Source organism: Copadichromis virginalis, linkage group LG16, assembly GCF_057382275.1.
Source record: "Copadichromis virginalis isolate Kocher_CV1m ecotype Utaka linkage group LG16, C_Virginalis_male_GT1.1, whole genome shotgun sequence".
Taxonomy (NCBI): domain Eukaryota; kingdom Metazoa; phylum Chordata; class Actinopteri; order Cichliformes; family Cichlidae; genus Copadichromis; species Copadichromis virginalis.
In genome coordinates, this window is record NC_140633.1 from 5415541 (window position 1) to 5437889 (window position 22349).

A 22349-nucleotide genomic window follows, 5' to 3' on the forward strand; every position below is an offset into this window, starting at 1 on the left:
ATAAATACAGGCCATTTACCATTTACCATTCTGCTTTACTTTCTCTCCTAGGATATTTTCTTCCTGACCTTGGAGTCCCATAGATCAGATTGTATGAATAAGTCTGACATGTATCAGTAACACTTTTCCCTGCAGGCTCTGTGCAGCCCATCTGCCTGCCCAGCCATGGAGAGGAGTTTAAGGAGGGCACCTTGTGCTGGATCTCTGGTTGGGGTGCAACAGAGGAAGATGGTGAGTGTAGACATCTAAAGCTTATTTTGTATTCTGTTTAGTTAGGTGTTGTTTAGGGTGTTTTTGTGGGGATGGGGCCACATTTATATGGTTGAAATTCTTCTTTTTAACAGGAGACACTAGTGTTGTTCTGCGCTCAGCTGTGGTACCACTTATCTCCAACCAGAACTGCAACAAACCAGAGGTTTACAAGGGCTTAATCTCCTCCTGGATGATCTGTGCAGGATACCTGGAAGGTGGAATTGACTCCTGTCAGGTAGAGCTAGTTTCCTTTTGCACTAAAATGAGATATATTAGTTTTATGGGGAGGAGGTGGATTGCACAGATGAGAGTCTGAAAGGGAGAATGACAGAGCACAGATTTAAACTACTGTACGCGTTGCTATGACCACAAGCACGCAAACAAGGTACAAGGGTTGTAATGGCAAACCAGTCGATCCGAGTCGAGTCGAGTCTATTATTAAATTCCGTTCTTTGTATTCTCTAACGGCAAAGAAAGACACGGCTCAAAGTGGTCTAACTCAAAAAATGATCTTTAATTTTACATTTTCCGGAAAATGGAGACTGAGCAGACACACAAACACGCCAGCCCAAGTCTGAGGCATCAGCACCCCGTCTTGCTATATTTTGCAGCACGTCACACCCAGTTTCGATACAAACATTATATAGTTCCTCTTTTCTTTGTGTCAAATTTCCGGTGCAGCTTTGCACTTCCTCTTTCTAAAGTCTGTTGCCAGGGCAACCTGTCACCCTTAACATAGTTCTCATCTGGGTCTGGCATACATAAAACAATATAATCAGACAATAAGCACTAAGATTATATATTAAATACATGACAAAATCCGTGGCAAGTCGACATGATTAGGTAATAATGGAAAAGGGGCGTATGTATGTTTTCACCTATCTGGTGTTTCCAGGGGGACAGCGGCGGTCCGCTTGCCTGTGAGGACTCGTCTGTGTGGAAGCTAGTGGGAGCAACCAGTTGGGGCATTGGCTGTGCTCACATAAACAAGCCGGGCGTTTACACCCGCATCACACTCGCTCTCAGCTGGATCCACAAACAGATGGAGGTCAGTGTCCATATTTAAGGTCCCGATGTAGCAAATCTTGACTTGAGTCAAGTACTAATCCTGTCTGTCACATCCAGCAGACAATGTCTAAAAATGGATTCAGACTGATTATGAATGTAATATTACTATTAATGCACATGCAGCATTCTTGAGGCTCATCTACGCGCAACTGGTTTAAATGTCTTTACACACATAGCGGGTTTAGTCCGTGCGTTTTGATTAGCTTGTGAGCAGATACACAAAGCGTTTTATTATGCAATGAAAATGCAAAAATGTATGCATCAGATGTCATCATCCACATAACTTATTCAAAGTTTGCAACATGCATATACAAAGATGCAATTACTTCTCATGTTAATGTTTAAGACGCTTGTGGTGGGGCGTGGTCTGCGGTGCCGTGCGGACGCACCTGCACGGCATCCGCAATCACGCCCGCCGTGTTAAAACACGGGGACTCAGGGGTTGGTGGTGGTTGTGGTGGTGTGATGCAAATGTTAAATAAAGAAAACATGGATCTGTGGTCCCGTCGTGCCTTAATTCCACCACAACGCTATATTTAGAAACTGAATCACTATTATTGCGAAGTTTGAACACAAGCAAGGAATTTGTCGTTGTTATATTCTATCTCTGTACCACTGTTTGTTGTGGTACAGAGATAGAATATATGGTACATTTCTATGTAAATATTACAAATATGAAAAAGAAATACACACAAAGAGAATATATACTAACTACCTACAGATATAGATCACAAATTAGAAATGAAGAAATATGTATGCAAGGTATATATAAGGTACGGCATGATATGCAAAGTGGCAGCAATCTTCTTCGCCCGTTTCAGTGTCCTGGAGGTGTGCAGGTCAAGGTCAAATTTATTTATAGAGCACATTTCAAAAAGCCGATGCTGCACAGAGTGCTTAACAATATAAAAGTAGCATTAAAAAGCAGCAATGTAATACAATAACAATATAAAAGAATAATAGGACTATAAAAGAATTAAAACAATAACTAAAACTATTTCAAATAAGATCAAAATGCTTGGGTCATAGTGTGTTAAAAGCCAGGGCATAAAAATGTGTCTTTATTAATGATTTAAATTGCTCAAGTGTTTGTGCAGATCTAATATTTAAGGGGAGACTATTCCAAAGTCTGGGACCTGCCACAGAGAAGGATCTATCACCACGAGATTTGAGATTAGTCTGTGGGATGGACAACATTAATTCTGAGCTAGACCTCGTGGTTTTTCCTGGAGCATAAGCACAGAGGAGCTCAGACAGGTAAGGAGGGGCTCGGGCGTTAAGTGACTTAAAAACAAAAAGTAAAAGTTTAAATTGGATCCTGTAGGAGACAGGAAGCCAGTGTAAAGAAGCTAAAACTGGGGTTATATGCTCTCTCCGTTTGGTACCAGTTAGCAGGCGAGCAGCTGCATTTTGAACCATCTGAAGACGATGGATGGTGGCCTGATCTAGACCATAATACAATGAATTGCAGTAGTCTAATCTGCAAGTAAGGAAAAGGTGAATAACACGCTCAAAGATGTTAGCCGGGAGGTATGGCTTTACCTTGGCTAGCTGCGTTAACTGAAAGAAGCAGGACTGAACTACTGCACTCACCTGCTTATTCAATTTAAAAGAACCATCAATATAGACACCGAGGTTTTTTACATGTGTTTTACAATAGAAGGAAAGGAGGCCCAGAGTGCTGTCGATATGATTAAGTTTCCAAAAATGACAACCTCAGTTTTATTTTCATTTAGCTTTAAAAAATTTAATGACAACCACTTTTTGACATCGTCAAGGCAGCGTAATAAGAGCTGCGGATGGTCTGACCCTGCTTTTAAAGGTAGATAAATCCCTAAATAGGTCTTGTAGGGAAGGCAGATTGCAGCCAATTAAAGTGTAAGTGTAAGGACTTCACTGTCTTACACAGGGTTCATACGCCTTTTTCAGGGTCAAATTCAAGCACTTTCAAGGTCCCTTTTCAAACTTTTGCAGCACATTCCCCCCCCTCCCCGCCAAAAAAAAAGAATGCATGTTTCAATTCACATCACCTCATAAAGACCATGTGAAAATTAAGACAAATCATCCTAGGTGAACTTAAACACCTTTGTTCCCCTTTTGTTAAGACATAGAAAAACGCACCATACAAAAATACTGCAAATGGAAACGGTCGCCTTATATACATCGTGTATAAACTCAAAATGCACATTTCACTTAAAAATTAAGATGTGAAAATGTGAACAAATCAACTTGTTAGAGATATTCATCTCCTGTTGACCCCCCCCCCAAAAAAAAGAATAAATAAGTCTTCTCATCAGATATTGATGCTTCTTTCCTGTGTGACAAAAAAATAGGAGACAGATGTTTGTTTGTTTTTTAAGGTAATTCCCAATAAAACTAACTGTTTTACTGCTAACTACATTGCTGTCTGTATTATTGCTGAAGTCCTAAACGTCACCTTTAAAGTGTTTGTGCTAATAACATCATGCACAGTCAGACAGGCATGGAGAACAGCACTGACTGGGAGGCTTTGAACAGATCACATAGTTCAATTCAACATATAAGACTTTAAGAATGCACAAGCATCCACTTAAAATCTATTTAATTTATCATCTGTGATATTATTTTGTACAAATCCAGTGTATTTTGTTCATCTGCCTTAAACAGGCAGCCTTAAAATATGAAATATTCATATACAAATACACATATAAATGTGTGAACTGTCTCAGTGGCTGATTGTGCCCCACAGGCCTCAGTGTGAGCTTGAAGACATTTATAATGTTTAAGTAGTTTAATGTGTCGGTGCTGACGATAAACACATTTTGAATGAAAGCCGGGGAACTTTGGTGGCACAGAAACAAGAGGCTATTCTTTGTGACCATATGGATCACTCATATTACCATTATTTCACCCAAAGGCACCAAGTTAATACTCAAAAAAGCTGCAGCTATACACACAAATATAAACAGTACTTGGTGACAACTTTGCTTTTAGCCTCTAACCCTCTGGGGTCCAGGGTACAATTGGCCGTTTATGACTACTTTTGATTTGGCCTCTATATTTCACCTTTAAAAACTGTTTATCTTGCCAATCTGTTGTTTACTCATTTTGACAAACTGTATCAGCACAATTTATCTAAATTCAGACAAAATTTAAAATAAGAGTAGAAAGTGATATTTTTGACTGTAAAAACCAGAAGCATGTTTAATGAATCATTTTCATAACTTGAAATGCAAATAGAAATTGTACATTTTTAAAAAATATGCACAAGTTTTGCAAACAAAGTATTTACCTAAAAATGCAGCCAAGGCTCAGACGTTTTTTATAGAACCCTTTAAAACTATTTACAGAACAATCAGCTGTTCTGCATCAAAGAAGAAGGCACACAAATTATTTATGCAACTCCAAAAAATAGTTTGTGTCACTATAACACAGATGAGAACAGCACAGGGATAAACCTGCAGGTCTGACAGCAGGTGTGTCACTCAGTGTTTACACTGCAATCTGCCTTTTTTGCAGCAACTGTGACAATCACTTGTAGAACTGACACACAAAACAAAACAACGACTACACTACACACTAACTACACAAGACAACACACTAACTTGAGACTCCAAACACGGTAAACGTCACAAATGTCTCATGTATCAAAACTCTCTCTTGCCGGTCACTCCTAAAACTTCTCCCTCTTCCCAAACAACCAGATGCCACATGTTGCCATATCATTTTTTGATTGGTCGACGTGGTATATTTTTCCACCAATAGGGAAGTAGTGTGTATTTTCCTTTTCTTTTTTCACTCACAAGCAAAGCGTGTCTGCTAGCGCTCTCCTTAGAAAACGCCGTTTTTACCGTTTCTTCCCGGAGTAAACGCCACTGTTGTATTAATAGTAATAATAATCATAATTTTAAAAAATAGCATGTGTAACGTACACGTACTGGAAAATTATTTACTAGGACTCACCTATCATGCGACTGGAGAGCGCAAACTCCACCATTGTTGTTTTCCATCAAACACTCATTAAAACAGCGGCCTACAGGTATGTTAGCGCACTCATCCCCGACTGTCCGAGGGAGGGGCGGGGTCACACGTTGAAACAGACGCAAGGCAGCCAGGCGGGGAAAATTTGCTTTTACATTTTGCAACTCATTTCTCTATCTGATAAGAAAACTATTCAATCAGATAGTTATTTGTGGTGAATGAAATACAGCTATACTTCCACCTTGAAAAGACAACATTAAAATTCAAGCATTTTCAAGGATTTCAAGCACCCGTACGAACCCTGTGTACAGGCAGAATAGCAGAGGAGAAAGTACACAGCCCTGATGCACTGGAAGTCTGAGACGTGCCTGCCCAGTCTCGTATGCTGCCTGCTGTCAGACAGGAAGTGCAGGTGGGAGCAGGAAGAATCAGCTGGGGAGCTTGTCCTGCAGCAGAGGCGGGATGATTGTATTCAAAGCAGTACTAAGAAATGTCACTTGCATAGGTTCCAGTGCAGTCCCATGTTAACAGCATCACCTACTGACCTGCTGGCTCTGTAAGTGAAAAGGAGGTCCACATGAGGGTCAGTGATAGATCTGAGATGATATAGTACCAGACGCTCAAATGTCTTCACGAGTACAGACCTCAGAACAACAGCCATTAAGGTCTGTGATCCTTGGTGTTTAGGAACATGGTTAACATTTGTGCAAAGCCACAAGGATTTCAAATTGAGCACTGCAGCCTGGAGTAAAGATAAAACTGCATGTTTTAAAACATATCGAGTGCATTTTATGTATTAATAAGCGTCTCTGTACATTTCAGAAAGAAGAGGCTCTGAAAACAGGAAACTGAATCCCCCCACAGTGACTTCTCACCGGACTATCCACATGTCTCCACATTTGGCAACAAGTACCTGTAGAGACAAACTGTACACATTATCACAGAGACTTTGAAGCAGTCCTGTCTGGTGGAGAACATGACGGAAAAGGAGTAAAGAGACAGTGGACAGCAGAGTTAGGCATCATTTATTCCAAAATAGAAAGCTCTAAGGCAAAACAGACGAGCGAGAAGTACAAGAGAAAAGTGAATGCTTCATAAAAAGCTAGACAGAGGTGACAGAGTTCAGCGAGGGCAACGCGTAGCCATTAAACCCTCAGGCTGAATCAAATGAACAAAGTTAACTTTACAAGAAGGATAAAAACCAAGTTACTGCAACTACTTACAAACAACTGTTTTACAGTACAGCATTACAGTTATTTAAACAAGAGGCACCCCATTATGTGCAGTAATGTCAAACTGATGGAGCTTTCAGATCCTTCACTGTGTGTGTGTGTGTGTGTGTGTGTGTGTGTGTGTGTGTGTGTGTGTGTGTGTGTGTGTAGTGGGGCGGGGGGTCATGGTCGCTGCTGCAGCCCTTGGGGATCATTCCTTCAGGAGGGCAATGACTCCAAGTTTCCAGCTGCTCTGTTTTCAATGCAACAGCATGTATGTAGCGTGTACATAAAATAAAAGCTAAATGCGTGCAAAAAGTCCACTGCTTCTTATTGATGGAGTCCGTAACCCCTCCTGATTGTGTGGTTAGCATAGTGTTCTGGATTGTGCATTTTAGAAAGTGACACCTATGCTACTACTGTAAAATGGTTAAAAGACAATGTATGGTATACACATTGTGGGCCAAACAAAGACGGGAACGCTGCAGTCGCTTTGCTGCTGGAGAGGGTTCCTGTGATACTGCAGTACACAAAGTAAAAATATGCTTTAAGGAGCCACAAGTGTTCCACTGTTTAGTGTCTTTTTGGCCAATTTCTCCAAGGGTCATACTTCCTTTTTGTGCTTCTTGGTAAGATTTATTTTAGAAAAGAACACAGATAAGGCCTTGTTAATATTTTAAGCTTAAAACCAATTTAAATAGTAATTTTCATCAGCATTCAATTCCTTTTTCTGTTTTTTAGAAAACTTCAAAAGAACCCTGGAAAACAGGGTCACAGCATTTATTATGAATCTGTACATAAATATTTCTTACAAAACAGGAGAACACAAAAATGAAACCAAAAAACAAACAAACAAAAAAAAACACTCATTTCATATGTTTGTATAGAAAAATAAGCATCTCTCCTCTAATTTACTTTTAATCTCTCCACCTGTGCTCTACTCTGCCTGCAGGGGGCAGTGTGAGCCATGGAGTCAGTCATAAGAGCACACGTCTACTTAAAACACAAGCATGCAAAAGTCAAGACAAACCAGAGACACAAGAACAAGACAGAAGTGGTCTCATCCAAAATGACAATCTAGCTGGGAGCAGGGGGGGACGGGGGCGGGGACAAAAAAAGTCAACGTTTATTAACGGAGTATACAAACTTGTCTCAGGTGTTTTTAACACTTGTTTTTTTCAGTTTGATTTCATCTTTTTGAGCTTAAATATACAAAAAGTGCACTCACCTACATCATTTATACAATAAAAAACTGTTTGTGAAATGACACTCCTGACATACACGTGCAGCAACAACCGCCGTTCAGCAGGGTGGAGGCTTGGAAGAGTGCAGGGTCCATCCCAGTGTGTCCTGTGCTCTGTGGAAATCAAACGGACGCACCTCTGTTCTGTCGAACTCATTTTGTGTGTCCTCTGCGTGTGGGCGGTGCTTGTCCTCTACTGCAATGAGTTGCTATTGTCCAGGCCCAGCCCCGCCATGTCCGCGTCATTGTCCTCATCTCCGCTGTCCCCCGACTCGTCTTCACTGTGGCCTCCCAGCATCACCTGCTGTACTGCCAGCGTGGCACCGTCTGATGTCAGGCTCTGCAGACCCTCCACGTTCATCGTCACCATTGTACCTAAAATATTGAGACAGTTTTTTTAAAAGCTTATTACCAAAAAAGTCAGAAGGGAAAAGCTGTGGCTGGAAACTCCCGACACGAGTCACGAACATGTCTCGTTGTTTTCCAGGAAATGACAAACGTTTGCTTTGTGTGCTTTTATTCTGCTGTATCATGTAAAACACACATATGATCTTACAGTTTTGTTTTTGTTGAATTAAAACTGTATTTGTTTCAATCTGCCTTGCAGCCTTGAAATAAATATGGTCTGTTACACCTCATGTCCTCTTTCATCTCACTATATGAAGTAGAAGAGCTGCTGTGAGCCTTCAGCATCTTTGTTTAAACTCAAACTGTATCAGACTAAGTTGGGATTGACAAGATGGCGCCGGTGTGTGTGGCTGCTCGTCTGTCATTGCCAAGTTTGTTCCTGCTACAACGGTCATAACCCACGTGTGTTATTTAGGACCATTGACACTGTTCTAAATACTCCATTGAATGTCTGTTTGGAAGTTTCTCCTGATATTTGCAATGATTTTTTAACTTTTTTATTGTAAAGGTTGTCACCACCAGGGTTCTTATCACAGCTCCTGACTCTGACCCTCTGTCTCTGTCCCTCGCACTGCTGTTTTCACTCAGTTTGAGCTTGTGACGCTCTCCACTTTAGAGGCTGTGGTTCGCCATATTAAGCCCACAGGTTCCCCTCGGGATCCTTTTCCTCCACAATTTTTTAAAGAAATTTTTCCTAGTATATGACAGTATGTCCTTGAAATTATTAATAGCAGTCTGCCTTCTGGTGTGGTTCCTGCAAATTTCAAGCATGCAGTAGTGCAGCCACTGCTTAAGAAACCTGGCCTTGATCACACAGTTTAAGTGAACTATAGGCCTATTTCCAAGCTGCCTTTAGTCTCCAAGGTTTTAGAGAAACTTTCTCTGTCAGCCTTCTCGGTTCCGAATCATCTTCTGCTCCTCTGTCATGCGGCCTGTGGGACACAGGGTTCAATCTTAGGGCCTCTGCTCTTTTTATTGTATCTATTGCCTCTGGGTTCCACCCTTAGAAGGCATGGGATCGCAGTTCATTGTTATGCCGATGACTGCCAAATTTATTTGCCACTGAAGCAGAAAGGTGGCATCTCCATAAAACCTCTCTTGACATGTCTAGATGACATTAAAGCTTGGTTGGCTCTAAACTTTTTAAATTTTAATGAAAATAAAACAGAGTTGTTGGTGTTTGGACCCAGTGGCCCCTGCAAGTCGTCCTCTGTAGATTTGGGACCTCTGGAAATCTATTTTAAACCTGTTGTTACTGACCTTGGTTTTAAGTTGGACCACCAAATTAGAGCAGCAGTGAGTCTTTAGTTCATCTGTTTAATGTCTGTAGTCCAGATTTTTTTGCTGTGTAAAACAAACGGGGGTGGCCAGAGCAGCTTACAAAGTTCGCTGTTCTTCATGCTGGAGCTTGTTGATCAGGTGGTTTGTTCAAGAACTCCTGCCAGCTTTTTCCTAGTAAAACTTCCTGTCATAGCGACAGCACTGTTGTTTTGGATGCTGGAAAAATCTTTTTTTCTCTACCTGAGTGCACCGTCTCTGTAACAGTACCAACTCCGCTGTGCTTTCCACATTAAGCTACTTAATAGTGACACCTGAGTGCTACAGAGCTGTACATTAAAGCATTGAATCAAACCATTTGTGTCGAGGATTTTTAAACAATCAAGTTGTGAAATGTTGCAGTCCTAGTGACATTGTCAGCAATTTGTTAAAAGCAGCAACATTTGTGATACAGTGATGACATTTGTTGCCAAACTAGAACAACAGTTTGTTAAGCAGCAGCAGCAGCAGCGGACAGGAAGTCTGCTGGTATCACTACATTGACTAGTGTTTGTTTCTCTGCATTAACTCTAATATATGGGCCAAGTACAACAACGAAAGCATCTCGATACGGTGTTGTGCTGCCTACCATCAGGCATGGCCCCTCCTCCTGCTGCGATGGAATCAGGCCAGAAGCGCTGCAGTGGCCGGTTTTGAGGTGTCTTTTTCTTGGCTTTGGGTGTCTCTGAAGAGCTGGCATCCAACATGGGCTGCAGGATCCGTCTCCGTGCATTTATAAACCTGCAGACACAGGGTGATGCTGGCTGTACAGACCTTTGCACTTCAAATGCTAACAGGTGCTGATTAGGCTCACTGTCAGGTATGGACAGCTGTATGGTTAGCTGGATTTTACACACCCTGACTCAAAGGACACAAAGAATAGGAACTGTCTGATGTCCTGTACATATTAAATACACCGTAACCTCCTTAAACTTAGCTAAAAAGGTGACACTTCCCACCTTTACTTAAAGAAGTTGCAGTTATTAACTTAGGGCAAAGTTAAATATCATCTTTTTTGTTTTGTTTTCATTAGGCAAAAAAGCAGAGAGGTCAAATGGCAAACTATGGGAACAAGTCAGAGTTTCATCAGTGAAAAGTGAAACGAGATGAGCAAAGAAGAAACCCTCAGCTGACCGCAGGAAGCCCTGCACAATTACCTGGCTGACCAATTATACTACAACAATTAGTGGAAAATTGCCTGCCATCACAAACATGACTGTAAATAGTGATGTAGTTAGTATTTTCTTGGGTAAAGAGCAACTCACCAGTTGTTGACCTGCAGAAGTGTCAGGTTTGTTTGAGTAGCAATCTGCTTCTTTTCATCCTCTGTGGGATACGGATGCTGCACAACAGAACAGGGTTGAAATGCATCACTATTTTGTAAGGACTTGAGTTCTATACAGGCAGATGATTTATGCACAGAGACTCACCCCGATGTGCTGGAAGAGCCATGAGCGCATGACATTTGTGGCATGCTTTGGAAGAACGCCGCGCTTGTTCTTGGTTGAGTTGTCCTCATGACTAAAGAGGTTCAAATCCTGGTGAAACTGCAGCTGAAGCTGAGTACACAGATGTTTGTTTAGCCATCTTTTAATTATCTCAACAGAATGAAAGGTTATGTTAAATTACAATACTGTTCCACATCATTTAACCAAGGACCTCAGCTCTAATTTTGAATTATTTGCCCTTAATGACAGAGCACCGATCTTAAAAAGCTACACCATTTGATATTAGGAGCAGACAACACATTATCTGCCATAGTCAATACGCAGCAAAGGTTGTTGTTACATTGTTATAGAACAAAGTTACAACATGAAGCCCTCCAACACCTCTAAGCTTGTCTTCATTTAGTTCAATTAACTTTTACTCTGCCTCTCATTCTACTTTTAAATACTCTAGGAACCACAAGTGGGAGCAGTAAAATTCAATGACAGGGATTCCACTTAATAGCACGGCAGCAACATAGACAGATGTATTACCTGATTGTTCTGGACGCGTATTGTCCCGGGAGAAAGAGCCTGTGTTACCACCTGGCCCTGAGGAGTTACAACTGTGACTGGCTGGTACACAGTCCCGCCTGAAATACAAACACACAATTTTCTAACCTGCTCAGCTGAGTGCAGAAGACTCAATCAGAGTCCTGTTGGTACATGTGAATATCTGGGCTACAGTCATTAGTGCAGTACCTGAGGAAGGGGTCGTACGCCAAGATGACATACCTGCGACCACCTGGGTGGGGTTGACAGTTGTCACAGTAACGTTTCCTTGCTGCAGGGCCGATGCTGGAACTACAATTTGACCCTGGGGACTAATGGTCCCTGATATGGAGCTGGGGGTCTGTGTAATAGAGCATGCATACATAAAGTAGGCGCATGTATGTCTTCCATGCTGCTAACTCTTATAACGCCATTTTTAAAGTATTCCCATTTAGCTGGCTAATATACCCCAGCAGGGGCACTGATCAGTGGTAGCTAACTCTTCACCTGAGGCATTTGGTGGTGACGCCTGCAGTTCACCTACACTGCATACCTGAGACTTGGTGGGTGAGAAGCTCTGGGCCTGGCCTTGTACAGGCGAGTATGGGCTTCCCGGGTCACCACTCAGCAGAGTCTCACTGTTCATCTTAGTCTTGAGGCAGGCGATGTAGCGACTGCAAAAGTCCTTGCACAGGTCGCTCACCTTCTCCAGCTCCAGCAGGTGGATCCGCAGCACCTGGATGGCTTTCACCATCTTCAGATAGAAGGAATGGAAAGAGTTCTTAGGCTCAACATCTTTCTGTTTAACAAATGTTTACCTGAGGGTATTACAGGGAGGTCAAAGGTCAGGTCCAGTTATGACAGTCGCTTCCGATCACAGCACAGAATTACAATACAGCACGATGCCACCCTGTGAAGATTTAATTACTACTTATTTGTTGTAGCACAAGGTCTTTCTCAGAAGGAAAATACACCTAAAAAAGTCTCAAATTTATGCCCTCCTTCACATTTCCAAAGCCATCCCGTGGGCTGTCTTTAACAGGCCGATTCTGGCCCCTGTAGCCGTTTACTGTCACAAAAGTCTGTGGGCTTCTACTGTTGCTGGCCCTTCAGAGAGAAGTGAAATCAACAAACAAAGAGCTGAAGTGAAAACAATGAAAAGTGTCCACTAAAGCCTTTCATGCTGTTCTTGATTATCTTTTATTATAGTTTAGTTTTTGTGGTTTGTGTTGACCTTCTGTCACTCCCTTTCTTTTCAACCAATCGGTGTATCGACATCCCTGCTGAGCTCCAAGTTGTTGGTTGTTTGGAAGACAATATGCAAGCGTGTTCGGATAGGTTACACAGCCCTCTGCATGTACAAACATAAATGCTGTGAAATAAGGTTTAGCTTTCTGAAGCAACAATGTCTCACCAAGTTGTCAAGTTCAGGGTCTTCACTGAAGAAAGGCTTCCCCTCCTTCTCTTGATTACGGACAAAATTCTCAATGTCCACATCAAAGCTCGCTGAGGTGATGCAATCAGAGCTCAGCGTGGACTGCTCACACTTCTCAAACAGCAGGGCCAACAGAGGGAACAGAGGATGCCTACGAAAGACACACGCACGCACGCACGCACGCACGCACACAGAAAAAGGATCACTTCAAGCTTCATCAGTAAGAACTTGGAAAATCCACAAGGACGGGGAAAAACAAAAAAAGTATTAGCAGCAGGACATGAGACCTAAATGAATCAGAACTCTGTGTTGACATCAGACATTTAATATATGTATATTTACACACACAAATACATACACACACAGTCCTAAACTCTTTCAACCGTTCAACCTGCTTCCCTCCTCAGGTGAGGTGTGGAGGATATCCTGAACTTGGTGAAACTTTCTTCGAAGTGGAGCTCACGTTGTTGGACTCTAACACTTGGAAAATAAACTCTCATTTGATGTGAGGATGTAACCAAACTCTTTGTCTGGACCCTTTTAGGACACTAGCCTAACATCAGCTGACATAATGTTAGCTTATAACCAACTGTTGCTGCCTAAACAACAATGGTTATAAGCTAACATGATGCTCATTGTAAGCGATCAGGGGGCAGCAGGGTTACAAGTCTAATCTGCTGACGATATGTAATTAGGACAACATTTGGAATAAATAATCATGTCTATGCACGTTTTCATGTATTAAAGATTTGACTTCAGTTCAGGAAGTCAGTTTGGAGGTGAGGATGAAGAGAAAAAGAGGTGTGAGAGAGAGCAGTGGTGGAGAAGCTTCCTTCTCCAGAGGAAATATGCATGTGCAAACTTTTGTTCATATATAGTTTGATTTAATTTTAATTAAACAGCTTGCATATACTGTTACTGTTGAGAATGTCTGATTTTCTATTTCTATTTAAACAAACATACACTCCTACCGATATATGGATGCCTTGTCAGCGTCCATGGGTGTCTGTGGCTCTGTTGGTGCCGGGCTGGGCACCTCTCCCAACGTACCCTCCATAAACTTCTGCTCCGAATCACTGTCTACCTTTATGATGCCTTGCATCTGCAAGGAAGGTGAGAACAGACAAGAAACAGACAATTACAGCACGAAGCGTTCAAGACAAAGATGACATGTGACAGCGTGTGGCTTCATTTTAATAGCACTCCTTTTCAAAGTCATAGGAATTTTCAAGCAAAAAGACTACTTTCTGAGATCCACAAGTTACTAACAAATGACTACAGAAAACCTGGACGACCTGACAGCTCCTCAAAAAGTATCTACTGCCCCCTGGTGTGAGGCTGCAGTACAGGTCATAAAGCCCACCCTCTCTGTTAGCAAATGGGGCAGGGCTCAAACAAAAACAAAAGAAGTTCACCTCAGATTACTAGTACTAGTACTGCCATTACTACTACTCATGTTGATTTGGGTTCAAGGAGTCACCTTTCTTAGAAGTCTGATTAGCAGCAACAGTTAGAGAAATTTGGGTGTATCTGCTTGGGAACTGGAGGCAGAGTCTAGATACTGAGAGAAGGTCTGTTTACCTTCCATAACCACAACCTGCTGTTTCAAACTGACAATAAGGAAACTGGACTAACAGAAAGAACATGTTTCTACACCCAGTTACACATATTAATTCAAGTGCTTTGAAATGACAGTCTTCACTGGTGGGGATAGTTACAAAGCTTTCTTCGTTATGAATTAGCATACATGGTTTTATTGAACATTTGAAGAACCAGCAAAAAAACCAAACTCTTGTAGAGGACATGAAGTCAGAGATAGAAGCGACAAGGAGCAGGTGCATCTAATACAGGTAGAGCTGCTGCAAAACCCCACAGAGCTCACCAGCCAGCGTAACAAATTCTGGATCCTTTGCTTTTAGTTAGCATTAGCAGCACATGCTGCCTCTGATGTGAAAGGACTTTTATGCTGCGCACTGTGATTCACAGCAATGGTCCCGGGTCAGCCCTGACTTTGTGTTAAACTAATCCAAAATTAATGATGGTATTTCTAACCACTAGATATACCACAACTTTATCCTTTCAACAGCTGCTGAAAGTTAGGGGACCTAGCTGCTAGATATTTATATTAGAGATGGACCGATCCGATATTACGTATCGGTCCGATACTGACGTAAACTCCTGGATCGGATATTTGAGAGAAATAAAAAATGTAATCCGATCCATTAAATATCAAAAAAGCACCTCACAAAACTTGCGACATGGCGTAACTCGGCTCATAACCTTAGAACGTTGGAGCAGTATGCTCACGTGATAGAGCGGCTGTGTGTATTTGTAGCCTCGCTACCAAACCAGCATTTTATCTCCGAGGAAGTTTTCCCAGAGAGAAGTAAAGCAAGTGTGTAAGTTCATCTCTGAATGTTTGTAAAGCATTCCTGTGTTAAGCTTAACAACCGATATGGAGCGACTGCCTCTCTCTCCCTCCCTCTCCTGCTGCTACTTCAATCGTGACACTGATCAATGATCAGCTGATCGGCTTTTCTGTCGCGAGTCCGTCTCTCTTCTTTGTTTATCGCCCACTTCGCGCCAGAAAGAGAAAACCAGCGGCTGAACAACCGCAGCACGTTTAAGCTTGATCAGCTGCTGTTAGAATGTATTTAATATTACTTTCTACACCAGGATCCTTTTCTACAGCTGACGGCTGGTAACTGTGCAGGGGCGGATCTAGCAAAGTTTAGTCAGGGGGGCCGATAGGGCATGAACAGGGAAAAGGGGGCACAAAGACATACTTTTCTTTCTTATTCTCATTTAAAATGTCTAGCTTTTAATAAATAATTATCTGAATCTTACACCCAAAGTTTTAATCTGATGTAAAATGTATAGAAGTCCATTACTGTATATAGTAACTGTTAAGTCTAATATACCCCAGTAAGCTATAGTACTTTATCTATTGAATCTATTTAATTATTCTTGAAAAGAATAATTGATTTATGTGCATTTTTTTTTCACACTGCATCAAATTAAAGTTGATTACGTCGATTAAGCATCATGAGGTGGGGGGTGGTTCCCTTTTTTTTTTTTTTTTTTTTTTTTTTTTGCTGGGAGTTTTAGGACCCTATTAGTTAGCTTGCTTACTCTTTAAAATACCAGAATAGGGAGGATGGAGCAGGTTTAAGTTTGTTAGATTGATCAGTGTTGCTGAACTATGAAATATTTTGGGTGCAGTGTATTTTTGGCATACAGGTATAACAGAATAGCTTTAGTGCTTTTTGTTTTTTTTTTTTAACTTGAGTATGAACTTATACAAAAAGCAGCAAGATATTAAAAAAACAGTTTTATTGATTAAAAAACACTATATCGGATTCATATCGGTATCGGCAGATATCCAAATTTATGATATCGGTATCGGACATAAAAAAGTGGTATCGTGCCATCTCTAATTTATATAGAGATCCTCCAGCTTCAAACTGTATCACCCTTCAAGGACCTGCAGTTCAAAAAAGCGCCCCTCCGACAGCCAAACCCATCTGTTTTCTGATTGAATAGTTACATTTGTGATTGACATGACATTGACAGATGAAAGGAAGAAAAATAGGATCAAAATTCGTACTTGTAACTTGAAACTTGAGTGCAGAGTTTCACATGTATTCTTTGGCTAAGTCCACACACAAATCTTTTTTTACACATACAAAACTGATTTACAAGTACAAAATATTTATGACCACAATTTGAGCCCATAGAGGAGTCAAAAGAATTATGAGAAGAGATCTGGAATTAGCAGGTACGACTGGCCTGTATGCACAATGACCACACAAGACTCCACCGCTGAAGAAAAAGCATGTTGAAGTGTGTTTTAAGCCTGACTAAACAACATTTAGACAAGCCTGTCAAATACTGGGAGAACATATTCTGGTCAGGCGAGACCAAAACTGAAACCTTTGGATGCTGTAATCAGAGATGGGCAGTAATGCGTTAGAATGTCTCAAGACAGTGACGTAAGCGAGTGCGACGTTTGTGACAACAGCTGTGTGCAGATCAACAGTGGATAATATATCGAGTGCGGGAGAGAGTATGAGCGTGCAGCGTTTAAAGCGTGGAAGTACTGACCTTACTTTGAGTTTGATTCCATAAAAAGTGACAAAAACATTAGTGTCAGTTGTGCGTGGGAAGAAAACTTCTTTTTACAGCGAAAAAAACCCCTAAACAAGCACCGAGTGCACAACGACGTAATGGGAAATTCACAAAAACTCGCGGATTCTTCCACTGACCGCTGCGGCACACCTGCACCAGGGTAAACCTCCGCCTGCCCCACTCCTACTTTACAGGTGAAAATAGAGCAACAGGACCACTAGTCTTTGACTTTATTTATTTTCTGCTGTGTTTTACTTACTTACTTTGAAAGACTGAGTGTAGACACAAAAAATATTTTATTTTATGCGCTGGAATGTGCAGAAAATAGGTTTAAATGTTAAACTAATTTCTTCCAGTCAGAGAATGTTGCATATAATTTAATTTTTGCTTGATGCATAAAGTTAAAAGATTAAAACTGATAAAACGAGTTAAAAAAAAAAAGAGACTTTTCCATTTGATTACATTTTGCATGATGGATTATGCAGAAAAAGTAGAATTGTAATCAGTAATTAGTTACTGATTACTTTTTTCAAGTAACTTGACCAACACTGGCTGTAATACACACCATGTTTGGAAGTCAAACACCCCAAACCGAGAGTGAAGTTTGGAGGTGAGAACATCATGGTGTGGGGCCATTTTTCCAGCATACGGCACTCGCACACTTCATATATCTGAAGGAAGGATGAATGGAAAAATATACCGACATTCCTGATAAAAATCAACTGCCATCAGGGCCAGCCAATCACACGACCTGAATCCAATTTAAAAATCCATGGAAAGAACTAATGCTTATTGTATTGCTCTATATAAAGCTTTGTTTTTTAACAAACACTTTGCATGTCAGCTGTCATCAGAATTGCAGACTGTAAAATATATAAGACGTTCAGAACCAAAGTGTGTCAGGATAATGAAAGGATGAGCTTTAAAGGATAAACTTCACATTTGACTGCAATGATTCTTTGATTACAGGAGTTGCTCTCAGCACCACCCAGTGACAGACAAATCATCCAATAAGCCCACTCTTTATGCTAAATTCACTTATTTAACTTTGGAGCAAAATTATAGTAACTCAAAAATGACCTGATTAAAAAAGAACAAAGGCTAAACTGCCAGATTATTTACCGTCAGTGAAGGCTGCAGCTGTCTTACTGAGGAAGTTCATGAAAGAAAGTCAAAGGGATTATATATCCATGTAATTGGTATCATATGTACCGTTATCCTCTTTACCTTTAGGCGCATAAACAGTTACTCAGTTTGGGATTCAAGAAAACTGATGATGTCCGCTGTGCTCAGCTTCTGTACATATTAGGGCAACACTTCTGTGATTACTTTTATGTTTAGATTTTAAATAATTTTCTACTGAACTAAATGTAACACCATTGTGTAAAAGTTGAGAAACACTGTTTAAGTGCTGGGTTTGTCCTCCTTTTAGGCCTACGGTGGAGATCTGAAGATTTCCCTTTGAGGGAGCTGATGCTGAAGCCTGAGCTCTTCTCTTGATCCCTCTAATGAACCTCAGTCCTGATGTTTCTGACACGATGTCTGCCTCAGTGGGTCAAACGAACATCTGGCACAGGACAGCTGTGTTGTAAGAATAGTAGGTTTCTACAAATCACTGGACCCAAGAATCCAGACCCAGTTGGCTCTGATAGTCTCCCTCACTTGTTTTTAGCTGAGTAAATGCAGCTGTTGATTTAAAAAACAAACTACTACTACTCTGGGTCATGTTGTTAAATGAAAAGAAAAAAATTATACTGCTCAGAGAGTGCAAGTCTCCAGTTCTCTTTATGTTAAAATCTCAAAAGGCAACATTGAATCTTTAGATAATTACAGTAACACTGTGTTTCTGAGGTGTGTATGTAGCTGTCATTTCTCTTGTCTAAAGTCAGGATAACAAAGTTACACTGACTAATAAGTCAAACATCTCGACTATGAGCAACACTGGTGTATAACAACAAGCTTCTAACAGTGTGTGTGCTAACTGCTAATCCAACTAACAAATTAGCAAGGATGAAGGAGGAGGATGTTAGATGTTGTATACAACTATAGTATGGTAAGATGTGTGCCTTTTTAATTAAACCAACATGGCTTTATTTGCCTTAATTTCCTGAGTCTTGAGGAGCAGTAAAACCACCAGCAGAGATGTTAAAACTGAACAACCCCGGCTACATAAAAAGCACATGGGATATGCTCACGTTTACATCCTGTGGGGCTGTAGACAGGAGATCAACAACTCCTCCACTAAGAGTCACTACTTCCATTCCCTTTGTTAACATCTCCATACTTTTTTCAAACAAACTGTTAAAAGAAATGGAAAGCTATTAAGATTCATTAGGTTGTAACCCTTTTCTGAAATATTTTTTTAAGTCCCCAGTGCATAGGTCTGGCAGAACCCTCATGATCCAGAAAGTGAAACACTACCATCTCTGGTGTCCAAAGAATAACAACTGAGAATACACTCCCCCAACTTCTATACACCTGTGTTAACAGACCTCTCTGCACCGAATCATACTTGTTATTAATCTCTGTCTCTCTTCCACAGCATGCCTTTATCCTGTCTTCCTTCTCTCACCCCAACCAGTCACAGCAGATGGCCCCGCCCCTCCCTGAGCCTGGTTCTGCCGGAGGTTTCTTCCTGTTAAAAGGGAGTTTTTCCTTCCCACTGTCACCAAAGTGCTTGCTCACAGGGGGTCATATGATTGTTGGGTTTTTCTCTGTATTACTGTAGGGTCTACCTTACAATATGAAGCACCTTGAGGCGACTGTAGTTGTGATTTGGTGCTTTATAAATAAAACTGAATTGAATTGAAATGTGAGCAGAGGCTCTGCAAAATACTTTATTGAGCAAAGTCTTTCTCCCTTTTTACACTGTGCCTGCCTACCGGCAACACAGTCCCTTCAAGGAGCATCCCCAACCATGTGACTGCAGCCAACAATGACTTAGATTGAACACAAATAGACCAAAAATGATTGCCTGCGTAGGGAGGAACATTTCTTCTTAGTCATAGTTCAGTCTTAGCTCTCAACACCCACAAATTTTAGCACCTAAATAAAGATGTTTTTTAAGCAATTTACAAATATGCATACAGATAAATACTAGGAGGAAATGAGGCTTACAATGCATTACTGATGTCTCCCATATTACTCAAACTGGTGTAACAGCATTGACACCGATTGCGTGTTCACGTTATTCTGCTACCAAGGCTGACTTCTCACCACTAAAAATAAATTATCTATTAGGCAGAGTCCAGAACACTCAAAGTTTTAGCCTAGAATGTTTAGCTGTCCCAATTATAAACAGTATCCCGTCCTGCTGTTGTGCTTATTCTCTTTAGTTAACTAGTATCTCAAAAGAGCAGACTATAGCTCCCTGCAGGTCCAAGCAAAGTTTGTCCCTCTCACCCACCTGCTGCTCTCCCTTTGGGTACTTATCTATGGAGACTGAGTGGGCTGCCATCACGTTCACTGCAGATGCTGCAAACACTGGGGCATTATAGAGTGCAGGGACTGGTGGCCAACCTACACAGTACACACAGTTTCAGTTAGACTGCCTCAGGTGTTTGCACATAAGCTTCAAATGACAGAACTGTTCTGATTTCATTATTAAACTATTATCAGTGTTACTGGCTTTGTTAATTAGGTTGGCATTGTTACGGTAAAATACAGAAGTATGGACATAATACCGTTCCCCTTTGTAACACCAAGATGCAAAATATATACAAAATGTCAATATTAGAACAGAAATGGAGAGGGGCTAATGATATGTTGAATATGAATGTTGTCTTCATACGTGCTAGTAGCGAAAGCACACTACGGGGTCCAACGTTACTCTTCTTTGCATATAGCTTATCCAGCTCACCTCTAAAAGCCAAGAAGAGGCTGGTATCATGAACCTAAGGGGTGTTGTACAAATAATAATGCTGATGTTATATCTTAGCGTGTCTTGCAATTGATGTTAACACACCCACCACGATTTAGCCTTTAGCTCGTGTTAGCTGTGGCAACCGTGGCGGCAAGGGGACATTAAAGTGAAATAAATCCTTTGGGCTAATATTAGCCTACTCTCCTATAACCCGACTAACGTTACTCGTAAACAAAGCAGCCCGACTGGAAAAACGGTCGTTTTCGTACAGCTAACAATTATCCAGTAACGTAAACGACACATTTGCGCTAGTTCACGAAGCCAACCTAGGCTTCAGTCAAATAAGCAACCATATGGCCGAGCTAACGTCTTCGACGTAGCTAAGTATTAACTTCAAAGTGTATTCGTGTTGGTAGTGCAACCAAAACGCAAAGCGCCATATTTAGCGAAGGTAATCGCGGCCAAAAAACAAGCTAGCTGACCAATCTAGCCAGGTACAGAAAAAGACCCTCCTGCGGATTGATATGAAGTAAGCCATTTTACCAAATAATAAGACAGCGTCGGTCGCTTAACAGTATGCATTTAAAATTAAATTATATTTCTTGTCAGCTATATGAAATAATTGGGCAGCAAAGAAATTATTAAGTATTGGATTGCTAGCCCGGTTGATCCTAAATTCCTCCCCTTTTCAGTCAATCAATCAAGCGGGGACAGCTGCCCTCTACTTCCCCTCCCCTACGTGGTAAAGTGTTGGGCCTCGTTTCTAGCGCTCGCCCTTTGCTTTTCCACAATCCTCCTCAGCCCCCAAAACGCCGACATATTTTTTAACCCCCCCTCCCATGTATACAGTTTTTTTTATCCTTCACAGAGCTCTGCCGCTTCTGTTTCCTCTAAAAAACACCCTCTGCTGCCCTGACTAAGTCCGCGCTCCTCGCCCCGGGACATTTTTGCGTGCGGCCCAGATTGTTTGATTGATAGGGAACGGAAAAAGAGGGACTTTGAGTGACAGCTTACCTGAGTGCCAATCTTCGTCACACTGACAAGCGGCTGCAGCAATCGGGACCCGCAGTTGTTGCGTTACGTCATCGCGCAAGGGCACGCAGGGGCGCAGGACTCATGATTATGTATTAGGTGGGCGGAGACATGACGTTCTGCTGCCTGCGAGTCCTGCGCCCTGCTGTTTTTTTTTGTCTTAGCAAAAGCGATTCACTTCCCTCGCTTTATGCTTCGTTCCTTTATATACACGCGTTTTAATCATCAACATACTAATGCGTGAAAGACAACAGACTGCTGAGTGCTTATTCCTAAACGAATGCGTATGGATAATTTGAACATTATGTGCATGCAGGCATGCTAAACGAGTCAAAATTGTAATCATTAAAATAGAACCACAGATAAACCACTTGCACACTCAGCTCTATTCAAATGATGCCCCTAAGGCAGAAAAGCACGATAAAAGAACTGTTTGATCTTTCCCATTTCTTTATAC

The 22349-nt window shown here is 41.3% G+C and overlaps 2 protein-coding genes across 5 annotated transcripts in view; one reads left to right on the forward strand and one right to left on the reverse strand.

Annotated features, from left to right (window-relative positions):
• tmprss3a (transmembrane serine protease 3a) overlaps positions 1-6797 on the forward strand; it is a 19022-nt gene extending 12225 nt beyond the window's left edge. Inside the window, exons 4-7 of the mRNA XM_085435006.1 lie at positions 136-231; positions 345-487; positions 1148-1300; positions 6103-6797. Coding sequence (XP_085291132.1) covers positions 136-231; positions 345-487; positions 1148-1300; positions 6103-6132 — 422 coding nt within the window. The 3' untranslated portion in view covers positions 6133-6797. The remainder of the gene's footprint in view (positions 1-135; positions 232-344; positions 488-1147; positions 1301-6102) is intronic.
• Positions 6289-21975, reverse strand: pknox1.1 (pbx/knotted 1 homeobox 1.1). Of its 4 annotated transcripts, none has more exons than XM_085435002.1 (11): positions 21875-21975; positions 20405-20517; positions 13842-13972; positions 12850-13021; positions 11989-12189; positions 11646-11796; positions 11439-11536; positions 10890-11018; positions 10725-10801; positions 10049-10200; positions 6289-8109 (listed from the first exon to the last, which is right to left on the reverse strand). In XM_085435002.1, exons 2-11 carry the CDS (start codon positions 20453-20455, stop codon positions 7928-7930), a joined length of 1344 nt encoding a protein of 447 aa, XP_085291128.1. In that variant the 5' UTR covers positions 20456-20517; positions 21875-21975; the 3' UTR covers positions 6289-7927. The 4 variants fall into 4 exon arrangements, with proteins under 4 accessions (XP_085291128.1, XP_085291130.1, XP_085291129.1 ...); XM_085435004.1 differs by having other exon boundaries at positions 11679-11796; positions 21875-21974; XM_085435003.1 differs by lacking the exon at positions 21875-21975 and adding an exon at positions 20967-21658.
• Between the last annotated feature and the right edge of the window lie 374 nt (positions 21976-22349).